Source organism: Bufo bufo, chromosome 2 (genome assembly GCF_905171765.1).
Source record: "Bufo bufo chromosome 2, aBufBuf1.1, whole genome shotgun sequence".
Lineage (NCBI taxonomy): Eukaryota > Metazoa > Chordata > Amphibia > Anura > Bufonidae > Bufo > Bufo bufo.
In genome coordinates, this window is record NC_053390.1 from 360809602 (window position 1) to 360835658 (window position 26057).

General features: G+C 43.0%; 1 protein-coding gene across 1 annotated transcript in view; it reads right to left on the reverse strand.

The window, feature by feature from the left end:
* Window positions 1-3799: 3799 nt before the first annotated feature.
* The window catches only part of KIAA2026 (KIAA2026 ortholog), an 80147-nt gene continuing 57889 nt past the window's right edge, over window positions 3800-26057 (reverse strand). Inside the window, exons 7-8 of the mRNA XM_040417146.1 lie at window positions 18567-18733; window positions 3800-7556 (exon numbers count right to left, since the gene is read on the reverse strand). Of these exons, the coding sequence (XP_040273080.1) occupies window positions 4351-7556; window positions 18567-18733 (3373 nt within the window). The 3' untranslated portion in view covers window positions 3800-4350. The remainder of the gene's footprint in view (window positions 7557-18566; window positions 18734-26057) is intronic.

Here is a 26057-nt window from a genome sequence, read left to right on the forward strand (position 1 = left end):
ACAACCTGAAGAGGTTAATATGATCTTCAACTGAATCTGTGAAGGAATAGAGCCATTCCTACAGAGATTCAGCTGAAGATCATATTAAACTGTATTCAGGATTATAATCTCTGACCGGTAGGAAAGAGGGATGAGGTAGCTCTTTAGCTCAGTGTGGTGAAGTAACTTGTCCTGCGTGGAAAGGTTTTGTGTGTACATTTTATTTCTCCAGATTGCTCCCCAGAAAAAACAAGCCATTATAACTAATGAAAGGTATTTGGGAATATATTTATAATAAAGTAATATGTAAGTATTTTGATTTTCTTAATTCCTGGAGAACCCCTTTAAGGAGTTCCAAAATGCTCACTATGACTTGTTTTGCATGGTACAGCAATCCCCATTTTATTTGGCATACATTAGATATAGCATTTGTTATGTTATATATGCGACCTGTAACCATTAACCTTAGTGGTAATCTAAAGTGTGGCTCGGGGTCACATTACACTGCAAGCAGCGGTAACCCCCGAGCCACACTCGGGACCCCCATGAGTTAATTTGAACGGTGCAGGGATGGAGATACGGACAGCACACAGTGTGCTGCCCGCATCCGCATTTGAGGAGCGCGGTGCGAACTTCCGTCCGCAGCTCCGGAAGTTTGAACCGCTCCGGGTACAAAATGAATGAAGATATCGTACCGCCATGGAGGTTAAAGAGAATTTTGTTATTCCCAATGCACAGGGTAGGGGATAACTAAATTGTGGGGTCTCACGGGTTTTGGGGGCAGGGGCTTTGGTGATGCAAAATTTTAAAAATAAAAATAAAATGAAAAATAAAAAAAGTTAGTACAGTTACCAAGGTTTAAAAAAAACTTGACATTTTTATTGGTACTTTCATTGGTTTTGGGGTGGCAGACAAAAACAGCAATTCTGGTATAATTTTTTTCTTCCTTTATGGATTTCACCGTGCGGTATAAACAACATCTGGTTGTTATGGATTTTATATTTAAATTTTTTCATGGAGAAAATGTGGATTCTTTTTAAAGTGGGGCTTTTTTTTTTCATATAAAAAACTTTACTGAATTCTTATTCATATTATATAATAGTCCTACAAGGGGACTTTGATGTCAATGTGTGATCAATCATATGATACACTGTGTACTGTGCCTTGCAAAAGTATTCAATACCTTTGGCGATTTTCCTTTTTTCTTGCAACCAGGAATTAAAATGAATTTGTGTGTTTTGTATCATTTGATTTACATAATATGCCTACTTTGAAGGTGAAAAATACAGTATGCCCCTTTGTTAAACTGGACCAGGAAGAAGCACATGTAGAGCGAAACAGGCTGTTGTCCGAAGCTTTGCTTGATTCCACATTGCTATGCTGCTATTTTTTAAGAATGAAATAAAGGAAATCTATTTTATGGACTATCTGCCATTTTAACACTGAGCACCCTGGACACAGGGAGATCTGGATAGTTTGAGCGATACAAACAGTGAATGCCAGTGTAAATCTATTGCCATTACATTCTTATTAGTAGATTTGCCGCAATGTCCACACAACTTACCATTTACAGCATTTATAATGCAGATGATGTATTTCGATCTGTAAGGTTCTTCATGACAGCGCTGCAACTCACAGAAACCAGTAAAGGTTACTGTCAGAAGCTGGCATCAGTGAAACTTTAGCAGACCTCCCAAATGTTGGAGGGACAGTACCTACTTTTGATCCAAGTCCCTGTCCCCCTTTGCTCCTTAAATGTCCCTTTTTTGATCTGAGGTGTAGATTTGCATCATTACACTAATTATATTGATCCAGTAAGTGTTTGTCAGGTTCCTATCTGTATATTAGAGCCAGCCTTGTATATTTTTTTATTATTTGATGCAATTTGGATTTTAGAGACTTCTGTATTCAGATATTTGCGCTATTGTATTAAAGAAAACTATTAAGTGTATAAATATGCAGGATAAATGGATCTGTAACATAATGAACCAAATGTGTCCCTCTTTGACCATCCAAAAAGTTGGGATGTACGCTTTAGGCTGGGACAACGAAGACTTTGATCAGGACAAGTCACAAGCCAACAATCGTGTCACAATGTTACTGTACTGTACATCGAAACATGATTAAAGGGAATGGGGTTGCATTGCAACTCAAGTTGCCACAGACAGGACATGATAGACAGCGGATTTGGGTTTCTAGTGGTCAAGGACACAGTGGGTCAGATTATTTAGTTTTGCCACTTTTGTGGTGCGAAAAACTCGCAAACTGCATGTTTGCAACATTTTAAACAGCACTTGTATTTATCTGCTGCCCCACTACTTTCCCCAAAAAGGGGAGTAGCGAGCAAGGAGTCAGCAGGGCCTGCGACCCCGCCACATTTACCATCTATGACACAGGCTGGCATAGATATCAGTACACACGCACGGACTGCAGGATGCCTAATTTATGACGAGGCATCTGACCTATCCTTAATGGGTTTCCGCTTCCTGGTCCAGTCTCAACACAAATAGCAGGAACTGCCTGCTCAGCCAATCACTATTACACTCCATCACTATTCTGAGGTTTTTGTAAATGATTTGTATCGTCTGGACAACCCCTATAAAGTGGTTGTCCGGGCTTTTAACCTCCCTGGCGGTATGATTATGTCAGGAATTTTGTTCAAAAAGCGGTACCATTTTTTTGCTTAGAAAAAACAGCTAAAAGGGCAGCCAGGGCAGTGTAGAATGATCAGATGTCAAATCTGTCTAATCTGAGGTGATAGTGTAATCTGACAGGATTCCACTGTATCACCTAACTTTATGTGTGTGTTTGACTTTTATACAATGTATTTTTTTTTTTTTGAATCTCCCGCCCAGTTCCGCCTCTGTGAGGCGCTGCGGCTCACAGAGACGAAACCAGGAAGAGAGATGAGACATCCGCCGGAGCTCTCACCGGCGATCACAGCGGGGAACATCTCTGGATCGCCGGGATTAGGTAAAGACACCCGCCGCTCCCTCTGCAATGTACCCCGAGCGTGACTCGGGGTTACCGCTTCTGGCAGCGAAAATTAACCCCGAGTCACGCTCGGGAATACCGTCAGGGAGGTTAATGTTGATGACCCATCCTCAGGACAGGTCATCAATATTAGAGCGGCGGGGGTCAGACACCCCTGCCAATCAGCTGTATGAGGGGACGGCACACGCAGTGCGCACGTGCCCTCTCTCTTACTGCTCTGCCCCCACTTTGCCATAGACAACAGCGGCAGAGCATGAAGAGAGAAGAGAGGTAGCACGTGCTCACTGTGCACGCCATTTCCTCATACAGCTGAACGGCGGGGTTGCCGGACCCCTGCCGATCTGATATTGATGATCTATCCTGAAGATAGGTCATCAATAGTAAAAGCCTGGACAACTCCTTTCATGTATGTTACAGGACCTTTTAAAATGGTTGGTCTCCTTTAAGATCACATTAAAGGGGGAATTCACACAACAGTCTCTATTTTGAAGTCCACAAAACATGGATACCGGCCATGTGCATCACACATTTTTCCTTCCACAGGTCCCGCACTATAACAAATGGCTGTTCTTTTCCGCAAAATGGACAGGAATAGGACATGTTCTATTATTTTTACGGGACTGCAGAACAGACCTACGGATGCGGACAGCACATTGTGTCAACGCAATAGGGCCACATTTGATTGACAAAAAATGCAGATTGGATGCAGAACAAAAGCACGACCGTTTGAATGCCCCCTAAACATAGACTTGCTTTCAAGAAATAAGGACAGTAAAAATTGTTGCATGACTTTTAATTTTCTACATGCAGAATGGTCTGCATTAATGCTAAACAGTACACTTTTCTGTAAAATACTTAAAAAACTTTACACTATGTAAACAAAACATAAATAAGACAATGTTCTTTATACAGAATATTTAGTAAAGAATGTTAAGGGTAAAGAATATATACAATTTTACAATTTAGTCTAAAACCTTCTGATAAATATCCATGCCCCCACCCCCCCCTAAAAAAAACAAAAAACAAAACAGGAAATGTTATTTTTTTTTTTTTTTTACAAATGTAAAAAGACAAATACTGCTCTAGATAAACTGCTAAATAGTGAAATAGAAGTGCAAATAGCTAGACTATCAATGGCAAACTATACTGGCTGATCAAAGTGAATCCTCATTCACTCAAAGTAGATTCCACAGTCTTCTCTACTAAATGTGAACAAAAAAAAATAAAAAAAAAATAAAATGTATTTGAACTGTGTAAACTGAACTCAATGAAGACACTGAGAAACATCTATAAAAAGAAAAAAAAAAAAAACCTGGACAGTTCAACATGAAATAAGTGCCACAAAAAAGCTACCCTTTCATCACATATTATTATCATTTACGATACTACAGTGTGCTGCTTTTCCGGTGCTGAAGAGGGATACATAAAAAGGGGAGAGTCGGCCATGTTGTTCTTTGAAACAGCTGAAGAAGGTGTGCTGCCCATATTTATAGCAGCTTGTTCCTTGACTGGTATACTTTTAGGTAAATGCATCTCATTACTTGGCTGCGGATAGCTGCCCTGTGGTATGCATGGACCAATGCAAGGTAGAGGTACATTGGGTAATGCAGGACACGTTGAAATCCTTTCGCCTAAAGAAACCGGACATGGAGACATAACTCTAGGTGTCATATACTGAGTTGTATTCTGCACTGAAGGCAGAATTTTAGAACTGGCGACAGAATACGTATTCTTAAAGGTTTGCCCTGATGCCTGTACTGGTGCCATGTTTTGATTTATAGGACTTTTCTGTATTGTAGTAGGAAGGGAACTATGGCATGATTGCACACCACCGCCAACTAAAGAAAGCCCTGGTTTAGTATTTGTTGACAGGAGCAGAACATGACTTCCTACCCCAAGTCCTTGAGGAGGAACAATTAAACGTGTACCATTAATAGTAATCTGAGTTCCAGGTGCTAATGGTGTACTAGTATTAATAAGCAGTTTCTGATGGGTAGAGGGGTCATTCAACTGTGGCTTTAACTGGGTAACAGTAGTGGATGCAAATGGCGGTACAGCTTGATACGAAGAGTCCACAGAACCAAATTTACATAAACTAGGTATAAAAGGAGATGTCCCTGCCACCTGTGCCTTGGGGGCATTTGTTGATAGCATTTTAGTAAGCTTTTCTGAGACATATGGACTATTTTCCACTAGTTCCTTAGTTACTGGCCGATATGCAGATGCTATAAGAGTTTTTAAGTGTGAACTTTCTCCGAGACAAGTGGTTTTAACAGGTATTTGCAAAGATGATGAATCCTTTGCATGTCCAGATAATTGTTTAGTCGACAGTAAAACAGATGTTGAAAGATGTCCAGTTTTCACAGTTGAGAAAGCTACAATACTCCCTTCACTGGAAGGACACAAACTCTTTGAAAAAGGTGTCAAAGTCTTTAAAATGTCACTTCCACTCGACTGAGTTGAGATAGGGTTTGCTGTCGCCATTACAGTACATGATGTCGATGCCTTGGTTATAGGCACAGTACGTACAAGGTTTGAACGTGCGAGATGTCCATTTTGACAGTTTACACTTGAAACTGCTAAATCTTTATGGGTATGTTCACCTCCTTTGCTCAATGTATTTTGTAAAATATTAATAGGTAGTATGCTTTTTACACTACTTGCAGAATTGACAATAGTCTGTCCTATGGTTAAACCAATCTTGACATCCTTAACTTGAGACACAATAGAGGCAGAACCTGTTTTTATTGGCGACGTCATGGTAGAAGGTATTAAAATGATTTGAGAAGACTCTGTGGGCTTGACATACGTTTTGCCAATAATAGAAGGAGCAGCTGTTTTGGGGGTTTGTAGTGCTACATTTGTGCTCGATAAACTGGATGGAACTTGAGCGTTGATGAAAACAAACTTTTGTGGCGTTACTGCTGATGTTGCCGTTGTCAGCATGCTTATTTTAGGAGAATTTACAGAGGGAAGAATAGGAGGCGGTTTAATAACTACAACCTTATGGAGGGAGGAGCCACTCAGTAACCCGCCCTTTGAAGTGGTGTTAGTGTCAGGCTGAACAACTGAAATACTATTTTCTGTTTGTTTCAGGTTTGTATTCTTGGTCATAGTACTACCACCTTGTGGCATGTTTACAATATTTGCAGCAATATTAGTCGTAGTTTGGGAACCTGGCCAATGACCTGGATAAACAGTCGTGACTAAATTCGAAGAGTGCATTGACTTCTCTGTAGTTTTACATACCTGTGAACTAGGATATTGGACTTGTGTAGACTTAGTGTTTATTTCTGTCTGATAGTTTCTGTCACCAGAAACGGATGATGTCTGCAGGCCTGGAGATGGAGTTACTGGAGTAAAACTGGGAGAAGCAGTTTTAGATCTTGAGAGTAAGAATGACTGAAGCTGTGGGGTAAAAGTAAATATAGAGTTTGATACTGGAGTAACTGGTTCTTGACTTTGTTGTACTTTTACAAGTCCGGTATTGCCGCCTCTAGTTCTTACAAGAATTGACTGGGAGTCTCTAATGCATACAGTTTTTAATTCCTGTTTAGCTTCCGATACATCCGTTTTTGGTCCACTGGATACATTTAATATGTGACTAGCCATAAGATTTCTGCCTGTGTTAGATGTGACATCAGACTGAAAGTCAGACTGAACTCGTGATGTCAAAACTGATGGCACCACTGATGTTGGCAAATTAGCAGAAAAAATGGGAGTAATGCTTTTACTTGGTTCACATAGTGATCCTGAGGTACTACAAGAAAACGTTGTTACTGGGGGTTGAGATATTGTGGAATGTACTGTGCTGTTGAAAGGTAAGACAACCTGTACTGTTTTCTCTGCATTAACGTAACCTATAGAAGAAACAGGCGATGAAACATTAGACATAAGGATTCGGTTGGATACATCTGGATGAGCACAGAGGTTATCCTCTCTTGATAGTGTTTCATCCTTTTGCTGGACGAATAGGTTTTTAGGCAAAAGCAGTACCTGCTGCAAAGGCTTGTCTCCTGGTTTAGTATCTAATCCAGGTTGTACTTGAATCTTCACAGGGGAGTTCTGGAGAAGAGGGATGCAGTGCGCATCTGGGAGCTTGTAAATCATATGTAATGGACTTTTTAAAGTCTGACAAGGTACTGTAGACTGCGCTGTGACTACTTCAACATTTTGAGAAACAGGTTTGACAGCAGTCTGTTCAAGATGGCTTGTTAAGGTCACTTTGTTCCCAAGATTTTTTGCTAATAAAGCCTGTATTGGCTTGGTCCCTTTGAAAGCATCCGATGGTGAGGCACACATGACATTGGGCCTTATTTCTGCAACACCTGGTTGAACGTGCTGCTGGCCTTCTAAACATTTTAGATGGGCCCTGCATTCAGAGGAAGAACTTGAGACTTGAGTGACAAGACTGCTTAATTTTATTCTCTTGTGTGGGAAATTGTTTTTTTCTTCATTATCTGTATAAGTGCACTGTCTGTTCAGGCGCTTACAGCTTCTTCCTGGCAATTCTTTTGAAAGAGAATCTGGCCCATCTATCTTGCTTTTTCCACACATTCCCACCTCCGATTCCACTAGCTTTTCTGTAAAACAAATAGACATAAGAAAATACAATGCTGAATGCCCAATTGTAGAGTGCTATCAGGAATAAAAAAAAAGGAGCTATTATAATATATCTATACCTCTCTATAAAGCTGTTTGCAGACAGATAGCTGCGGTTCACCTGATTAAAACACTGTTTAGGCTACTTTCACACTAGCGGTTTTTGTTGGATCCGGCAGGGTCCAGCAAAAACGCTTCCGTTAACGATAATACAACCGTCTGCGTCCATTCTGAATGGATCTGGCTGTATTATCTTTAACATAGCTAAGATGGATCCATCATGAACTCCATTGAAAAGTCAATGGGGGACGGATTAGTTTTCTATTGTGTCAGAGAAAACGGATTCGTCCCTATTGACTTGCATTGTGGGTCATGACTGATCCGTTTTGCTCCGCATCCCAGGACGGAAAGCAAACCGCAGCAGGCTGCGGTTTTCTCTTCGGTATGAGAACGGAACGGAATGCATTTTGGAGCATTCAGTTCTGTTCAGAAGCATTTTTTTCCGGTATTGAGGCCCTATGACGGATCTCAATACCGGAAAATATTAAAGCTAGTGTGAAAGTAGCCTTACCTTTGATCCGAGGCTCTGCGCGCGAGTTAGGATACTTTTTTGTAATATATGCAAACTAGGTCTTTAATGCAATGAGGATGTGACCACTGTTCTCGTTACACCCAAGCTCTACTCCTTTCTGTGGTCAGCTCCTTTTTCCTGGCCACAGAGGAGTGGAGCTTGGGTGAAACAGTGGTAACCGTGATTCCCTCATTGCCCCAAAGGACTAATTTGCATATCAAACCTGGTGAACACATCCTTCGATTAAGAAACGAAAAACGGATTTTTAGTCAGGTGAACCACATTTATATGTCTATACAAACAGTTGAGTTTGGAGGTTCCTGGTGATAGATTTTTTACATCCCAACGACCCAACCTATATAATAAAAAAATAAAAATAAAAAAAGGTCCCTGGTCATTTTTCCAAACAGCCCGCTGAACAGATTTCATATTATATATTGAAGTTAAGAAAACGGGCAAGAAACATTGTTAGTCATTCCTGGGATTCTCACAGAGGGGTCTGCTTGGCTATTTTTCACTTTCCACAGAATCTCGTCCTCTTAAGAGTCACCAACAGCTGACTTATGGAAAAATGGGGTCCGGGCAGTCCAAATTTTGGTACAATCTCAGTGACCCCACAAAACACAGCCGCACACTGCCAAGGTACGTGCAATCATTAAATATCTAAATACTTAACATTGCATTAATGCTGTATTTGGAATGCCCCTTTTAGGACACACACTCACATGGGATTCATTTTTATATAATAAAAATTTCATTAATTCCTAGGCAGCCAGCGCCGTACATATACAGCGGAAGTTGTCCCTTTAAAGATGGAGCCTGTTTTGGAGCACAGTGAGTGCCATAGTCTCTGAGTGCCTGCTATTTCACACAGCAGACACCCAGGGCTAATGTCTGTGATTGTCGATAGCAGACATTGCTTATTATAGTCCTCTAGGGGGATTTTAAAAAAAAATTAAAAAAAAGTAAAGTTTTTTAAAATCTAAAAATTTTAATCAAATTTAAAAACAAACAAGATAGGCATCACCGCGTCCCAAAATGCCCATTCTATTAAAATATTTAAAAAATTATCCAAGAGAAAGGCGTAACGGGAAAAAAAAAAATTCGAAATGGCCAATTCACCATTTAAAAAAAAAAAATTAAAATTTATAAAAAAAAAAAAAGTTATCAAAAAGTCATACACACTCCATATAAAGTTATGGAGTTCAGAATACGGAGAAGAAAAGAAATAGTTTTTTTCCCCCAAGTGTTTTTTTTTTTTTTTTTGTACTAACCCCTTCAGGACCAAGCAAATTTTTACCTTAAAGAGGACCTTTCACCTGTATAAACTATGTGAACTGAGTATGCTGCCATATAGAGCGGCGCCCGGGGATCTCACTGCACCTACTATTATCCCCGGGCACCGCTCCGTTCTCCCGTTATAGGCTCCGGTACCTTTGCTTTTTAAGTTATAGTAGGCGGGTTTTCCCTTGTCCTGTTGGAGTCTCCTTCTCCTAGGCTGCAGCGCTGGCCAATCGCAGCGCACAGCTCACAGCCTGGGAGAAAAAAACCTCCCAGGCTGTGAGCTGTGCGCTGCGATTGGCCAGCGCTGCAGCCTAGGAGAAGGAGACGCCCACAGGACAAGGGAAGACCCACCTACTATAACTTAAAAAGCAAAGGTACCGGAGCCTATAACGGGAGAACGGAGCGGCGCCCGGGGATGATAGTAGGTGCAGTGAGATCCCCGGGCGCCGCTCTATATGGCAGCATACTCAGTTCACATAGTTTATACAGGTGAAAGGTCCTCTTTAAGGACCGAGACAAATTTGGAAAATCTGACACTGTGCGCTAATAAGTTTGGAAAGCTTTTAGTTATCCAAGTAATTCTGAGATTGTTTTCTTGTGACACATTGTACTTCATGTTAGTGGTAAATTTGAGTTAATATGTTTTAACTTTATTTAAAAAAAAAAAAAAAAAAAAAAATCTACAATTTACAGAACATTTGGAAAAATTTGCAATTTTTGAAATTTTTTATTTCTCGGCTTTGAAGACAGATATGGATAGCTCTTAAAATAGTTATTACTTGACTATTTTTTTAAAAAAATTTCAAGAAAATTTCCAAAACCGGACTTTTTTTTTAAAAGGACATCTGTCAGTATATTTGTAACTGGCTGACCTGTTGCATGTGTGCTTGGCAGCTGACCACCTGTGTTGGTTCCATGTTCATATGTGCCCGCATTGCTAACAAAAATTATGTTTTACTATATGCACATGAGCCTCTAGGAGCTATGAGGGTGTTGCCATTACACCTAGAGGCTCAGCTCTCTCTGCAACTGCTGTGCCCTCTGCACTTTGACAGGGCCAGGCAGTGCAATCATCACGCCTGACACTGTCAATCAATGAGGAGAGGGTGCGGCAGTTGCAGAGAGGAGAGCCACTAGGTGTAATGTCAATGCCCCCCTTTACCCCTATAGGCTCATTTGCATTATATTAAAACCTCATTTTTCTCAGCAATGCGGGCAACATATGAACATGGCACCAACACAGATGCCTTCAGCTGCCAAACGCACATGCAACAGGTCAACCAGTTTCATAGGTACAAATCTGCTGACAGATGCCCTTTAAGGACCAGTTTAGTTGTAAAATCACTGAGTGGCTTACATAATAGAAACCACCCATAAATGACCCCATTATAGAAACTACGCCCCTTAGACTCAAATAGGATTTTAGAAACCTTGTTAACCCTTTAGGTGTTCCACAGGAGTTAAAAGCAAAAAAGGGGTGAAATTTAGAAATGTTTTTTAATCCATTTTTTTTCCTTGTACACATGAAAATACCAAATTTATACTGCTTTTAATGTTTTACCATGTTTATTCAGTGAAAACACGTAAAAAAATACCCGGATCAGTTCTGAATAAAAAAAATAAAAGTAATGTTAAATGTCCCCCAAAAATTCTTAAATGACCATATTTGGGCACAAAGTATAAAATAAAATAAAAAATGTGTTTTATAAAAATAAAAGAGTAAATCACATATATATATATATATATAATATATATATATATATATATATATATATATATAAAAAATATAAAAAAACACACAACTATGTCAGAACAACCTTGCCTCCCAAAAAACATGGTATCAAGCGATGAACAAGTTGTATGTATCCCAAAATGGTATCAATGAGAATGTCACGCAAAAAAATTAGCCCTCACACAAGACCATCACCAGAATAATAAATATGGCTCTCAGAAAATGGAGACACAAAAATATATATTTTTTCAGAAATACTTTTATTACATAAAAGTATCAAAACGAAAAAAATTAAAATTGGAGTCTCTGTAATCGTACTGACAAGCACAAAGTTAACATGTTGTTTTCTCTACTTGGTACACATTGTACCCAAAAAAAGCGATGGCAGAATTGCTGCCTTTTCTTCATCCCGCTTCCCAAAGCAAAATAAAAAACAAGCAAAAAAAAGTCTATAGACCCCAAAATAGAACCAATGACAATCGCAACTTATTCTGCACAAAACGAGGCGAGTACAGCATACGCAACACTGAAATGCCATGTCTGTAGAAAACTTGCAATTTTCATTCTGGGCCGTCTGCTGCTTATTTATTTCTGCAAAATACCTGTGACGTCAAAATGCTCACTCACCACCTTTATAATTAACTTTAGGAGGGTAGTTTCTAAAATTGGGTCACTAATTGGGGATTTCCATCTGAGGGGCTCTGCAAATGTAGTGCTCAACCATTCTAGCAAAATCCTTGCTACAAAAGCCAAACGTCGCTTCTTCTGTTCTGAGCCCTGCCGTGTGCCCATACAGCAGCTTACATCCAAGTTTATGACTTTTCCATACCCAGTAGAAACTGCCTCAAAATTTAAGAATTGTGATGTAATGGCACCAGATGGGCACTGAAATAGCAATTTTCACTTTGCACAATCCACTGTCCATTAATTCCTGCAAAATATCTGTGGTGTCAAAATGCTCACTCCACCCCTCAATACCTTGACTGAGTTTACAAAATGGGGTCCCTTCTCAGTGGTTCCATTTATTATTTCTCCCCAAAGTCTCTACAGTTGTCTACACAAGATGTGTAAATCACCACATTGGGCCTTTAATATACATGGTGCTCATTTACTATTGTGCCCTGTAGTATGTCCAAGCAAAAGAATAGGGCTACATGTAGGGCGTTTATAAAAATCAGGAAACACAGTATAATAATAAGAGGGCTTGCTTTACACACTGGCACACGATGAGCACTGGCATATCTGTGGAGAAATTGCAATTTTCACTTTGCACCATCTGCTGTGAATTAATTTTTGCAAAACAACTGTGGGGTCAAAATGCCCACTACTCCCCTTGGTAAATTCTGTGAGCGGTGTGGTTTCTAAAATGGGGTCACTTCTTTGGAGTCATCCCCCCCCCCCCCCCTATTCACCACAGAGCCTCTACAGTTGTCAGACAGTGCTGTAAAAAAAATATATATATATAGATCACCAAACTAGGCCTCAAATGCACACTTATGAACCCTGAAATGTGCCCAAAAAGCAGTTTACGACCACATAAGGGGTATTGTCGTACTGGAAAAAATATAACTATATTTTGGGTGCTTTGTTTCCTATTACCCCTTGTAAAAATGAAAAATCTAGGGCTAAAACATTTAATTGAAATAATGTTTTTCATTTCCACAGTCAAGTGTTTCTAACTTCTTTGAAAAACCTGTGGGGTCAAAGCATTCACTACACACCTCGAAAAATTACTTGAGGAATGTGGTTTACAAAATGTGGTCACTTCTAGTGGGTTTTCACTGTACGGGTACTCCGGGTCTCAAATATGACATGGCGCTCAAAAAATATTTCAGCAAAAACTGCGCTCCAAAAGCCATATGGCTCTACTTCCCTTAGCCCTGTGCTATGCCCATACAGCAGTTTAGGACCACATAAGGGATTTTGCAGAAAACGGGATTAAATTGTGGTTTGATTTTTTTTCCGTTTACACCTTGTGAAAATGAAGTTTAGACCTAAAGCGACATTTTATTGTAAGAAATGTAATTTTTCATTTTCACTGTCAAGTGTTTCTAAATTCTATGAAATGCCTGTTAACCCTTGGTGTGTTACAGGAAAAATGGATTAAAATGTAAATCCTGCAAAAAAATAAAAAATAAAAATCTAATTTTTTAATTTCACCTCCATTTTGCTTTAATTCCTATAAAGGGTTGACAGTTTCAAAAATCAGTTTTGAATAATTTGAGGGGTGTATTTTCTAAAATGGGGTCAATTGTTGGTGGTTTCTATTTTGTTAGCCCCTCAAAGTGACTTCAGAACTGAACTGGTCCTTAAAATAGATGTTTTTGGAAATTTTCTTAAATTTTTTTTAAAACTGCTTCTAAAATTCTAAGCTTCCTAACATCTTAAAAAAATTATGACGACAATTACTCTTACTAGTAATTTGATTTCCCGTAGCCTCCACAACGGCACTGATAGGAGCTTGATCCCGCCTCCCAGGGACAGGAAACAACAGCAGAAGCCAAACTAAAAGGACACCTCCTCCAACTTACTCCAGGTAACAGAGAACCGAAGATAATTTATAACAAAAGAATATCATGTAAATAAACTGTGAATAGGATCCATTACTATATATGTGAAATATTTATATGTACAAAAAGAACATTTTTTTTTGGGGGGGGGGGACCCCAGTGCCGTTGTGGAGGCTACGGGAAATCAAGTTAACGGTAAGAGTAATTGCCATCTTTCCCTAACGCCTCCACACCGGCACAGAGAGATTTTCAAGGAGGGACTACAGTTGAAAGGACTTTCCATCCAAAAGCCAAATCCTGGTTAGCCATAACATCAAGTTTATAATGCCTGAAGAAGGTCATGGGGTTGGACCATGTGGCAGCCCTACATATCTGATCCACAGAAGCAGATCCCGTTTCCGCCCAAGAGGTGGACAGAGCCCTAGTGGAATGGGCCTTCAACCCTAAGGGGGGGGAGAAACCTTTTTCTCTTTATAACACAGGATGATGGTTTATGGTTTGTTTTATTCATCTGGCTATTGAAGCCTTAGAGGCCCATATTTTTTCCTTGAAACTGGACACTGAGATGATCAGACTTTCTAAAGGAATCTGTAGCCTCAAGAAAGTTATCTGCTTTCTACTGTGTAGTAAGGTCGATAATGACCACCTCAGAAAAACCCTTTTCTTTTAATAAGATCTGTTCAGTCTACAAGCCGCTAAGTGTAGATGCTGTATGTTAGGATAAAAGGGCCGGACCCTGATGGAGAAGGTACGGAATCTGAGGCAGAAACCTTGAAGCGAGGTTTTGAAGCAGGGGGAGCCAAGACCTTTTTGGCCAATAGGGGGCAATCATAACTTGTGCCTCTTCCTCTCGTATCTTCATCAGAGTCCTTGCAATCAGAGAGTATGGTGGAAATGCATAGAAAAGACCTCTGGGCCATGGCAGAGAGAGAGCATCTATCTGATCTAGATTCTCCCTGGGGCTGATGGAATAACATTTTTCTACCTTCCTGTTCTGTCTTGTTGCGAACAGATCCAACACGGAAGCCCCCACTTGTCTATGATCTGACTGAAGATCTTCTGATTTGACGATCATTCTCCTTCGAGAGACTGTCTGCTAAGGAAATCGGCAAAAACATTTTCTTTCCCTCTTAAGTGAACCGCTGAAATGGATGTTAGGTTCTCCTCTCCCCATTTGAATATTCTTCTTGAGACAACCGCCAAGGATTTGCTTCTCGTCCCTCCTTGGCGATTTAGATATGCCACCGTCATTGTCAGAGAATACCTTGACATGGTGGTGTAGAATAGTTGGTTTCAAACTTAGGAAGTCTTGGAAGACAGCTGTCAATTCTCTTAGGTTTGAAGATGCTAGAGTAATCTGAGGACTCCATGTTCCTTCTACCAATTCCTGCAGAGCATGTGCTCCCCAACCTTTGCTGCTTATATCGGTGGTTACTGTAATCTGATTCTTCGGCCACCACTGCACCCCTGTAGATGTTTCTCCACCGTCCACCAACTCAGGTTTTTTTTTTTTACCTGGTATGGGATTTTTATTTTAATTTCCTAGGGAACTCTGCGTCTTGTCTCAGGATGACAGGAGAAAAGACTGCAGGATTCTGGTGTGGGCCTGACCCCAATTTACGGAGAATATTGCTGAGGAGTCCCAACAGGCACATGATGTCTCTTATCGATGCGGTCTGAAAGAAGAAAGAAGAAATGGTGGGTGTCCAGGAGTGCACCTAGAAATAATCTCTGTTGACTTGAACTAGTCTTGACTTCTCCTGATTGATAACCCACCTTAGGGAGGCCAGGGTTTGTTTCACAATTCTGAGATGGTCCAGAAGACGAGAACAGGAATCTGCAGCGATTAGGGTGTTCAGATAGGGTACCACTATTATTCCTTTTAGATGGAAGTAGCCCACTACATCTGCCATCATTTTCGTGAAAAGACATGGTGCACTGCAGAGGCCAAAAGGTAAAGCCCGATATTGAAAAAAGCGGAGCTCCCCCTCTATGTAGACAGCGAACCTGAGATCATTTTTGACTCTCGCGGTAAATGGAAACATAATAATAGGCATCCACCAGATCGACTGTTATCATGTAATAATCCTAAAAGAGGAGATTTACTGCAGATTTTATCAATTCCATTTTGAATTTTTTTTAAATGACAAAGTGATTTAGGCCCTTAGATTGAAGATGGTTCTGAACTTCCCACTTTTTATTGTTTTTTTTTTTTTTATAAGAAATAGGGGAGAGTAGACCCCCTGACCCCCCTGGGTTATCGGAACTTCTGAAACAACCCGTTTTTTTCTAATAGGAAAGAAACCTCTGACTCTAGGGCCTTCTGTTTGAGAGGATCTGTAGTAACCTTGTTTGTAAGGAATCTTGCGGGCGGCAAGGAATGGAAATCTATTTTGTGACCAGAATTTATTTGTTTTAGGACCCAGGGGGAGGCTCCTATAGAATCCTAAGCTTGGCTGAACACTGAAGGCCTGCCACCTACTGGACTTCTGGCGTCATTGGGGCTTCTTGGAAGAGGAGTCGGGATTGAATAAGAAACCCCTACCCCAGCCTCTAGAAGATTTCCATCTACCTGAAGATTCCTTTTTTGTTTTGGGTCTGCTTAAACTTGTTTTGGAAACGAAAATGTTTTCTTTGTTGGAAAAAACGGGATTCAGAAGTAAACCCTTTTTTTCTCAGTCTGAGGCCTTATACAAAAGGTCGTCTAATGCGGATCCAAATAGTCTATCCCCCTCAAAGGGAATAGCATAAAGGCGACTCTTTGAGCCCACTTTCCCCGACCAGGATCTCAACCTACAGGTGGCGTTTGATAGAGCTGTAGACCTGGCTGAGAGCCTCACGAGATCTGCAGAAGCATCCGCCAAAAAACTTGAGGCCTGCTTCAAAACCGGGAGAGAGGATATAATTTCTTCCTGGGGGGTACCAGCTGCTAAATGACTTTCCATCTGATTGATCCAGAAAGAAAGTGACCTAGCAGCACAGTTTGTTTTTCACTTGTTTCACAATTGGACTCTGCAAACCGATATTTTTGTTTGAAGGCTTTTGAAATAATGGGTCTTTTCTCCGGGTCTTTCCATTCCCTAGATAGAATGTCCTTTATATTATCATGAATAGGGAATACCCGTTTTTTTTTATTTTCACCCAAACCCTGAAATATTTGGTCAGGGATAGATCAGGGTTCTTTAGCATCTTCTATTTTCATAGTTTCCCGAATAGTTTTTAACAGAAAGTCTGTATCCTCCGGGGAACATAACATACGGCCGGAGCAGTCATCTGAGGAATCAGAGTCACCAGAGAAAAGTTATCCTTCATCCAAGTCAAATACGTCCGAGGAAGGATCCATGGATTTTGAAGTAGATGGATGGGATGAGGAAGGTGCCATACGTTGGTCTATTGCTGAATTGACCTCGCCCCTAATACGGGTTCTAAGGTTTTCCATAAAAGGTGACTCTACCGCCACCATCTTTTCGTACATCGTGGACATAGCGCTTTTTTACTAGAATGGGGGAGACACACATTTCTTTTTTGTGGGTTTACCACCTGAGAATTTTGCAGGGCCAGCCTCTTTTACCTAAAGGAATATATACATTATATTAGAACTAGACCCACACCAGCACCCGGGTGGTGATCATGAGACAGGAGAATATCATCCATCAAACCCAAAAGGAGGAGGTCTCTTACCAGGCTGATGGCTTTGCAGGGATCAGAAGGTCTGCATTAGGCATCAGAGGAGGACATCTTGCAGAGATCAGCGGGTCTGGATCCTTGCTGCATTCCACTTCTCAGGAAAAGCCGAGCCATATTTGAACTCAGCGTCCTGTCTTTTGGCTCCACACCCACGCCGGCTTCGAGCGCACGCTGCGCGTCCCTATGGCCACGCCCCCTCCGGCTGGCATGATGACATCAGCCAATGCAGGAAGCGCGCCAAGGAAAGGCAATGCGGCGTCCCAGGAATTCCCTGCCCACAGAGGATTCCTCCTGCCCACAGAGGATTCCTCCTGCGAGACGCGCAAGGCGTCAAACCCCTCTTCCTAAAGGTAGGCACAGCCCGGGATGCCCAGAGCGGGACTTACTCCTAGGGACAGAGAAGGAGAGCCCACGCTCCACCCAGAACCTCTGTCCCCTGCTCAGCCCTCCCAAAAAAGGGGAAGGATCCTAGGCTGAGCGCTTCAGAATCTTTAGTCAGCGCACTGACAAGGCTTCCACCCGTCCTGAGGGACAGGAAACAACAACATCTGGAGTAGGTTGGAGGAGGTGTCCTTTTATTTTGGCTTCCACTGTTGTTTCCTGTCCCTGGGAGGCGGGATCAAGCTCTTATCAGTGCCGGTGTGGAAGCGTTAGGGAAAATGACATTTAAAAAATGATGCCAACATAAAGTAGACATATGGTGAATGTTAATTAATGGAGTATTCTGGTTATAGGAAGTTATCCTCTACCCACAGTACAGTACTTGGCCATCTCCAGCACTCCCACAAAAATTAATAGAGCGACGGCGTGCTTTTCCGAGCAGCTGCTTTATCCATTTCATGCAGGACTTTTCTCTCCACCATTTCAAGCACTGTGTTCTCTCCGCATCCATTCCGTCCACATAGAGAATTAATTTGTCCGCACCCGTTCCACAGAATTGCGAAACGGGTGCGGACACATTCACGGACGTGTGAATGGACCCTTAAGGGATCAGTCAGGTTACCTTTAGAACCTGACAATTCAATCAACAAAATAATGAAGCATGTTGCACTATTCTGTTCCCTAGCTTTAAAGGAAAATGCTATAGAGCCCCCTAACAACGCATCAAATGCAGATGTGAATATAGCCTTAATAAAATAGTGTATGTAAACTTATGAGTACAAATGTATGTCTTTCACCAACAGTAAAGAAAATTCTAAATTCTTACCAGGAAAGTCTTTTTTCTGTGCTTCTTGTTGACAATGAACAGACATTTTAGAAGCAGAATTTGGAGATCTATTATCCTCACAATTTACACGATTACATGATTCCCTGGTAAGATTTTCTGAATTTGTCAGTTTTAGAAAATCATCGTAATCCTTTCTGAGGCGTGCCCTGCATCAAGACAAAAAGGAAATAAAGAAACAGAATGAATTCTCTTTCCATTATTTTTCGGAATAAGCTGTTGTGTATCACTGTCCAGCTGCATATACATTACAATAATGATAATCACTATAGCACTTTAAACCCTCAAAACCCGGGCCTATTTTCATTTTTTACTTTTGTTCCCCACGTTCCAATAACCATAACTTTTTTATTTTTCCATTCACATAGCCATGCGAGAGCTTATTTTTTTGTGGAACACGATGATGCTTGTACAGTTTTTATTTTATTACAAAATTTTCTTTGCATCAACATTTACATTTTTTGACAGCCATAACTTTTTATATTTAGGGCTACAGAGCTGTGTGAGGGCTTTTTTTTTTTTTTTTTTTTTTTTTTACAGAACTGTAGTTTTGATTGGTACAATTCCTGGGGTACATAAACATTCTGATCAAAGTTATTACATTTTTGGGGGGGAACAAGGTGACAAAAAAAAAAAATGTCGAATCGTGTGCTTTTCATTTTTGTTTCAGTTACGTAAAATTGGGAAAGGGGGGTGATTTACACAATTATTTTTTTTTTTTACTTTTAACTTAATCCCTATTACTATTGATCCCTTGTCCCATTCACTGTAATTGATATCTATTAGAGTGATAGGAATTCTGACGCGCTCCCTGCATTCCAAGAGCAATAACATTTTAAAAAAAATTCATTCACATATCATATGAGGGCTTGTTATTTTCGAGACAAGTTGCACTTTCTAATGGTACCATTTATTGTTCCATAGGATGTAGTGGGAATCTACATAAACATAAGCAACCAAGAGCCGTACATGTATAGTCCTGGGCTTTAATCCAGAGCGCCGTATATGTACAGCGCGGGATTAAGGAGGTATTTCGGTTTCATGATATTGATGATCTATCATGAGACCTCGAACACCTCTGTATGTGTAGAATGCCCCCACAAGGTTGATGTATTCCCTGGCAACTAGGGCTATTCTGCATGCCCCAGTTACAGTGGAAAAGTTCTAGAGAAAAAAAAAAAAGTACCTTTCAATGACCCCTTAGATGACATACTAAAATACAAATGAGAAAAAAAAAAAAAAGTTGCCCCGTTAACAAGAAACTATACATGTTACAGGGTGGATAAAAATCTATGATTTTTAAAAAATAAAATACAAAAATCTGTTTTTTTTTTTATTTAAATCTGATTTTTTTTTTTTATATAAAATGCTTTTTGAGGAAAATATATTACCATCCAAAGGTTATTCCATCATGAAATGAAGATTAGTTTTTTAATTATGTAGAACAAGCATGTCAAACTCAAAGGCTAACATGGGTCAAAAAAACAAAATTTAAGTTTATGTGGGCCGCATCAAAAAAATAAAATAAAAAATCGTACATTTTCATAGAACAACATTGTTGTTTCATGACTGCTGACCCCCAACATCCCGTTGCCCAATAACACAAGTGAGACCTATATATATATATATATATATATATATATACAAATATTAAACTTCACTATAAGACGCACCTAGGTTTTTGAGGAGGAAAATAAGAAAAAAATATTTTTAACCAAAAGTTCTGCTTTTGGTGGGCTTTGAATTAATGGTGGTCTGTGCATGACACTATTATGGGGGATCTGTGGATGACGCACTGTCATGTGGGGGATCTGTGGATGGCACTGTTATGGGGGACCTGTGGATGACGCACTGTCATGTGGGGGATCTGTGGATGGCACTGTTATGGGGGATCTGTGGATGGCACTGTTATGGGGGATCTGTGGATGGCACTGTTATGGGGATCTGTGGATGGTACTGCTATGGGGTGGGATATCTGTGGATGGTACTGCTATGGGGTGGGATATCTGTGGATGGCACTGTTATGGGGGACCTGTGGATGACGCACTGTCATGTGGGGGATCTGTGGATGGCACTGTTATGGGGGACCTGTGGATGGCACTGTTATGGGGGACCTGTGGATGGCACTGTTATGGGGGACCTGTGGATGGCACTGTTATGGGGGACCTGTGGATGGCACTGTTATGGGGGACCTGTGGATGGCACTGTTATGGGGGACCTGTGGATGGCACTGTTATGGGGGACCTGTGGATGGCACTGTTATGGGGGACCTGTGGATGGCACTGTTATGGGGGACCTGTGGATGGCACTGTTATGGGGGACCTGTGGATGGCACTGTTATGGGGGACCTGTGGATGGCACTGTTATGGGGGACCTGTGGATGGCACTGTTATGGGGGACCTGTGGATGGCACTGTTATGGGGGATCTGTGGATGGCACTGTTATGGGGGATCTGTGGATGGCACTGTTATGGGGGATCTGTGGATGGCACTGTTATGGGGGATCTGTGGATGGCACTGTTATGGGGGATCTGTGGATGGCACTGTTATGGGGGATCTGTGGATGGCACTGTTATGGGGGATCTGTGGATGGCACTGTTATGGGGGATCTGTGGATGGCACTGTTATGGGGGATCTGTGGATGGCACTGTTATGGGGGATCTGTGGATGGCACTGTTATGGGGGATCTGTGGATGGCACTGTTATGGGGGATCTGTGGATGGCACTGTTATGGGGGATCTGTGGATGGCACTGTTATGGGGGATCTGTGGATGGCACTGTTATGGGGGATCTGTGGATGGCGCTGTTATGGGGGATCTGTGGATGGCACTGTTATGGGGGATCTGTGGATGGCACTGTTATGGGGATCTGTGGATGGCACTGTTATGGGGATCTGTGGATGGCACTGTTATGGGGATCTGTGGATGGCACTGTTATGGGGATCTGTGGATGGCACTGTTATGGGGATCTGTGGATGGCACTGTTATGGGGATCTGTGGATGGCACTGTTATGGGGATCTGTGGATGGCACTGTTATGGGGATCTGTGGATGGCACTGTTATGGGGATCTGTGGATGGCACTGTTATGGGGGATCTGTGGATGGCGCTGTTATGGGGGATCTGTGGATGGCGCTGTTATGGGGGATCTGTTGATGGCACCGTTATGGGGATCTGTGGATGGCACTGTTATGGGGGATCTGTGGATGGCACTGTTATGGGGGATCTGTGGATGGCACTGTTATGGGGGATCTGTGGATGGCACTGTTATGGGGGATCTGTGGATGGTACTGCTATGGGGTGGGATATCTGTGGATGGCATTGTTATGGGGTGGGGGGATCTGTGGATGGCATTGTTATGGGGTGGGGGATCTGTGGATGGTGCTGTTATGGGGGATCTGTGGATGGCATTGTTATAAGGTGGGGGATCTGTGGATGGAACTGTTATGGGGTGGGATATCTGTGGATGGTACTGCTATGGGGTGGGATATCTGTGGATGGCATTGTTATGAGGTGGGGGGGGATCTGTGGATGGAACTGTTATGGGGGGGGATCTGTGGATGACACTGCTATATGTCATCCACAGATCCCCCTCATAACAGTGTCCCCCAATACACCGGCCCTCTGCTCACCGAAGTATTTATAAACGTGAATCCTTATCCTGTTATTAAGTTGAACTAACGCTGCGCTCTCCCATGTTCCCATGTTCCCCTGTATCCCCACAGCACTTACGAACACGCTTCCATAGCAGGCAGAGCGGACGGCACCAGTAACGTCACTCACTGACGTCGCGCGTCTGCTCCGCCTGCTTCATTCATAAAGTGGGCGGAGCAGTGGCTCGACGTCAGTGAGTGACGTTACTGCTGCCGTCCGCTCTGCCTGCTATTGAAGCTTAAGTAAGTGCTATGGGGATACAGGGGAACATGGGAGAGGGCAGCGTTAGTTCAACTTAATAACAGGATAAGGATTCACGTTTATAAATACTTTGGTGAGCGGCGGGGCCCGGTGTAAGAGTACAGTGACTGCACCGGGCCCCGCCCCTAGTTACGGACTCCAGCCCCTCCTCTCTCCCGGCTCATACATAGCAGTCTGCGATGCTGCATCTTTGCCGGGCCGCAAAGATATTCATTGCGGGCCGCATGTTTGACACCCATGATGTAGAATAAGGCTGTATAATTTTTGCTCTTCCAGAGGTTTTTGTAAGATTATTGGGCAGTTTCTCTGCCTACAAGATATTATCACAGATGCTTGGTTTACTTTTGCAGTTCTCAAAACTGAATTTGACTCAGCAGAGATCACATGCCTCTTCTTCACAGCAAAAATGTTATAATATGAACAGAGTTGAGAAAAAGACCTTAAAGCGAACCTTTCACCTCTTTTTCACCTTATAAACTAGCAACAGTACCTTATAGATTATCTTGAGTGTGTTGTTATCCATGTTAGTGCCGCTTTCCTGGGCTCTTTATACTTCAAAAAATCGTCTTATAAACTTCACATTCTGTGCTCCAACAGTCATGCAACCAGTCAAGGGGGTATCCCTTCCATCTCCTCTGGCCGTACCGCCCCTGCCCTAACCCCTCCTCTATGCTCCTTAACTGACAGCCGGCTCAGTCGCCGGGACGGCGCTTCTGAAACCTGCGCATGCGCCGTCCTCCTGATTCGCCGCGCGATCCCGTGTTTCTTGCTGACAAAAGCGCGATCATGTAAGAGAATCGCGCATGCGCATTACGCAATGCCGGCCTGTCTGCTCTCCCTCCCTAATGTGCGGCAAGTCTACAGTGATCACGTGGGGCACTTTGAGCATGAAGATAGTGGAGCGCGCGCACATTAGGGAGGGAGAGCAGACAGGCCGGCATTGCGTAATGCGCATGCGCGATTCTCTTACATGATCGCGCTTTTGTCAGCAAGAAACACGGGATCGCGCGGCGAATCAGGAGGACGGCGCATGCGCAGGTTTCAGAAGCGCCGTCCCGGCGACTGAGCCGGCTGTCAGTTAAGGAGCATAGAGGAGGGGTTAGGGCAGGGGCGGTACGGCCAGAGGAGATGGAAGGGCTACCCCCTTGACTGGTTGCATGACTGTTGGAGCACAGAATGTGAAGTTTATAAGACGATTTTTTGAAGTATAAAGAGCCCAGGAAAGCGGCACTAACATGGATAACAACACACTCAAGATAATCTATAAGGTACTGTTGCTAGTTTATAAGGTGAAAAAGAGGTGAAAGGTTCGCTTTAAAGGGGTTGTCCGAGTTATGAAAAAAAAAAATATTAGCACTGAAAATCTGATGGGCAGCAATATATAACTAAGCAAATCAAGTTTTATGCAAAAAAAATATCTATATTTCCTCATTTCCCTGGTTCTTTTCTGGCCCTTTGTTTACATGCAATAAAAACTGCGGCTCGGATGTGGACCAAAAACAACGGCCGTGTGCATGAGGCCATACAGACACACCCTGGTTCTTGCTGCTGACTTTTTAAAAGCAACCGTGGACATGGGCCACCTGTAAAACCCGGAGTAGATCATGGGGATTAAGCACCCATCCAGCTCTTTGCTTATTCCCAATAAAAAGGCAGTCCCGGATTAGCTATGGCGCCTGCACATGCAGAGGGCGCCATAGCCGTCGGGTTTCTGCTATTTAAAATCGCAATGGAGCGAGCCGAAACCTGCCCTTTGAGGGAGCTGAGAGCCAGCCCCAAGTCCATGTCTGACTGCAGGAAAGACAAAAGTAGCGGCAAAGAGAACCGAACAGGAGTCAGCTGATGCCACTCGCACCAACTAAAGTAGGACTTCCAGGTCTGATGGTAGATTCGAGAAGACGATGGCTTCCAGGCCCGAATCATGGTCTGGACCACCGAAACCGCGAAACCCAGAGCCTTCAGTACGGTGTCTATAACAGCCATGCCGTTAAATGTAGCGACCCATAGAGGAAGATGCCAGGGTTAGTCGGCGAGAAGGGCGACTAGAGACCTTGTTGTTGAAGCGGGAGGCCATGAGATCCACATCTGGTGGCTCGAAAGACCTGCAGGTGAAGAGACCACTCGCCGGGATCGAGACGCTCCCGGCTGAGGAAGTTTGCGAACCAGTTGTCGACGCCGGGGATGTGAACTGCCAACAGTGCCAACACAGGTTTCTCCGCCCAGCTGAGAATCAGCGTCATCTCTGCCATGGCTGCCGGGTGCCGCCCTGGTGATTGAGGTATGCCACCACCCTGGAGTTGTCCGACTTAACATGAACCGGACGACCTCTGAGAGGGTCGTCCCAATGCCGAAGAGCGCGCCAAATCGACCTCAACTCCAGAACATTGACTGGAATTGAGCGTTCCTCATGCGACTATACTCCTTGAACAGAGAGATTTTTGCGTCCATTGTTAACGCCTTCCAGCAGAGAGGAAGGAACGAGCGGCCCAACGTCAACATCGAAAAGACCAACCAACATCTGAGGGCCCGGCGGAAAGGGGCAGGTAGACGCATGGGCCAATCCAGGGAGGCTGGGGAACGGTCCCAGCTGGACAGAATGGCTCGCTGTAGCGTTCTGGTATGGAATTGAGCATAGGCAACTGCTTCGAAGGCCGAGACCATGTGACTCAGAGCCCGTATGCAACGAATGGGAACAGGACCTGGCTGCAACAAGGGGAGAATATGAAGACGGAGAGTGGATAGCTTCTGTGGAGGCAAGAACACCTTGGCCTGAAATATGTCGAGCACCATGCCCAGATAAATCAACCGCTGTGATGGATAAAGACAAGACTTCTGCCTGTTCAGGATCCATCCAAAGCGTTCCAGGGTATCCATAGCTATATTCAGGCTGTCCGCCGTCACCCGGAATGACGGACCCTTCACCAGGATGTTGTCTAAGTAAGGGATCGCCACGATCCTCCTGGCATAGAGCAGGGCCATGACTGTCGCCAGAATTTTCGTAAAGACCCTGGGAGCTGCGGCCAGGCTAAGCGGGAGGACTACAGACTGGAAGTGAAATGGACCCACTGCGAACCAGAGAAATCTCTGATGACTGACGCAGATTGGCATGTGAAGATAAGCATCCTTGATGTCTATCGAGGACAGATACTCCCCCGGTTCGCAATGACCGACCTCAGGGAGTCCATTCGAAAACTGCGGACGCGAAGAAAACGGTTGAGTGCCTTGAGGTCCAGAACGGGACGGAGGGGAGGACTTGAATTCCAGCTTGTAGCCCTCTGCAATGACCTTCCTCCCCCACGCATCAGAGACGTGAGCCAGCCAGACATGCCGAAACAAATAAAGCCGGCCGCCCACCCGAACGGACAGCGCCGGGAGCCACCCATCATGCAGTGGCGTTCTTGGGGTTAAAGGACTTGGAGCCCTGTTGACGGGAACATCAGGAAGAGCGAGGTTTGACGGAAGGTTTGCGCTTCTGATCCACGGCCGACTTGTCGGACATCCTCTTGAGACTGAAAAAGCTCCGAAAGGACCGAAAAAAAGGCTTCTGCTTTTTTTGACCTAT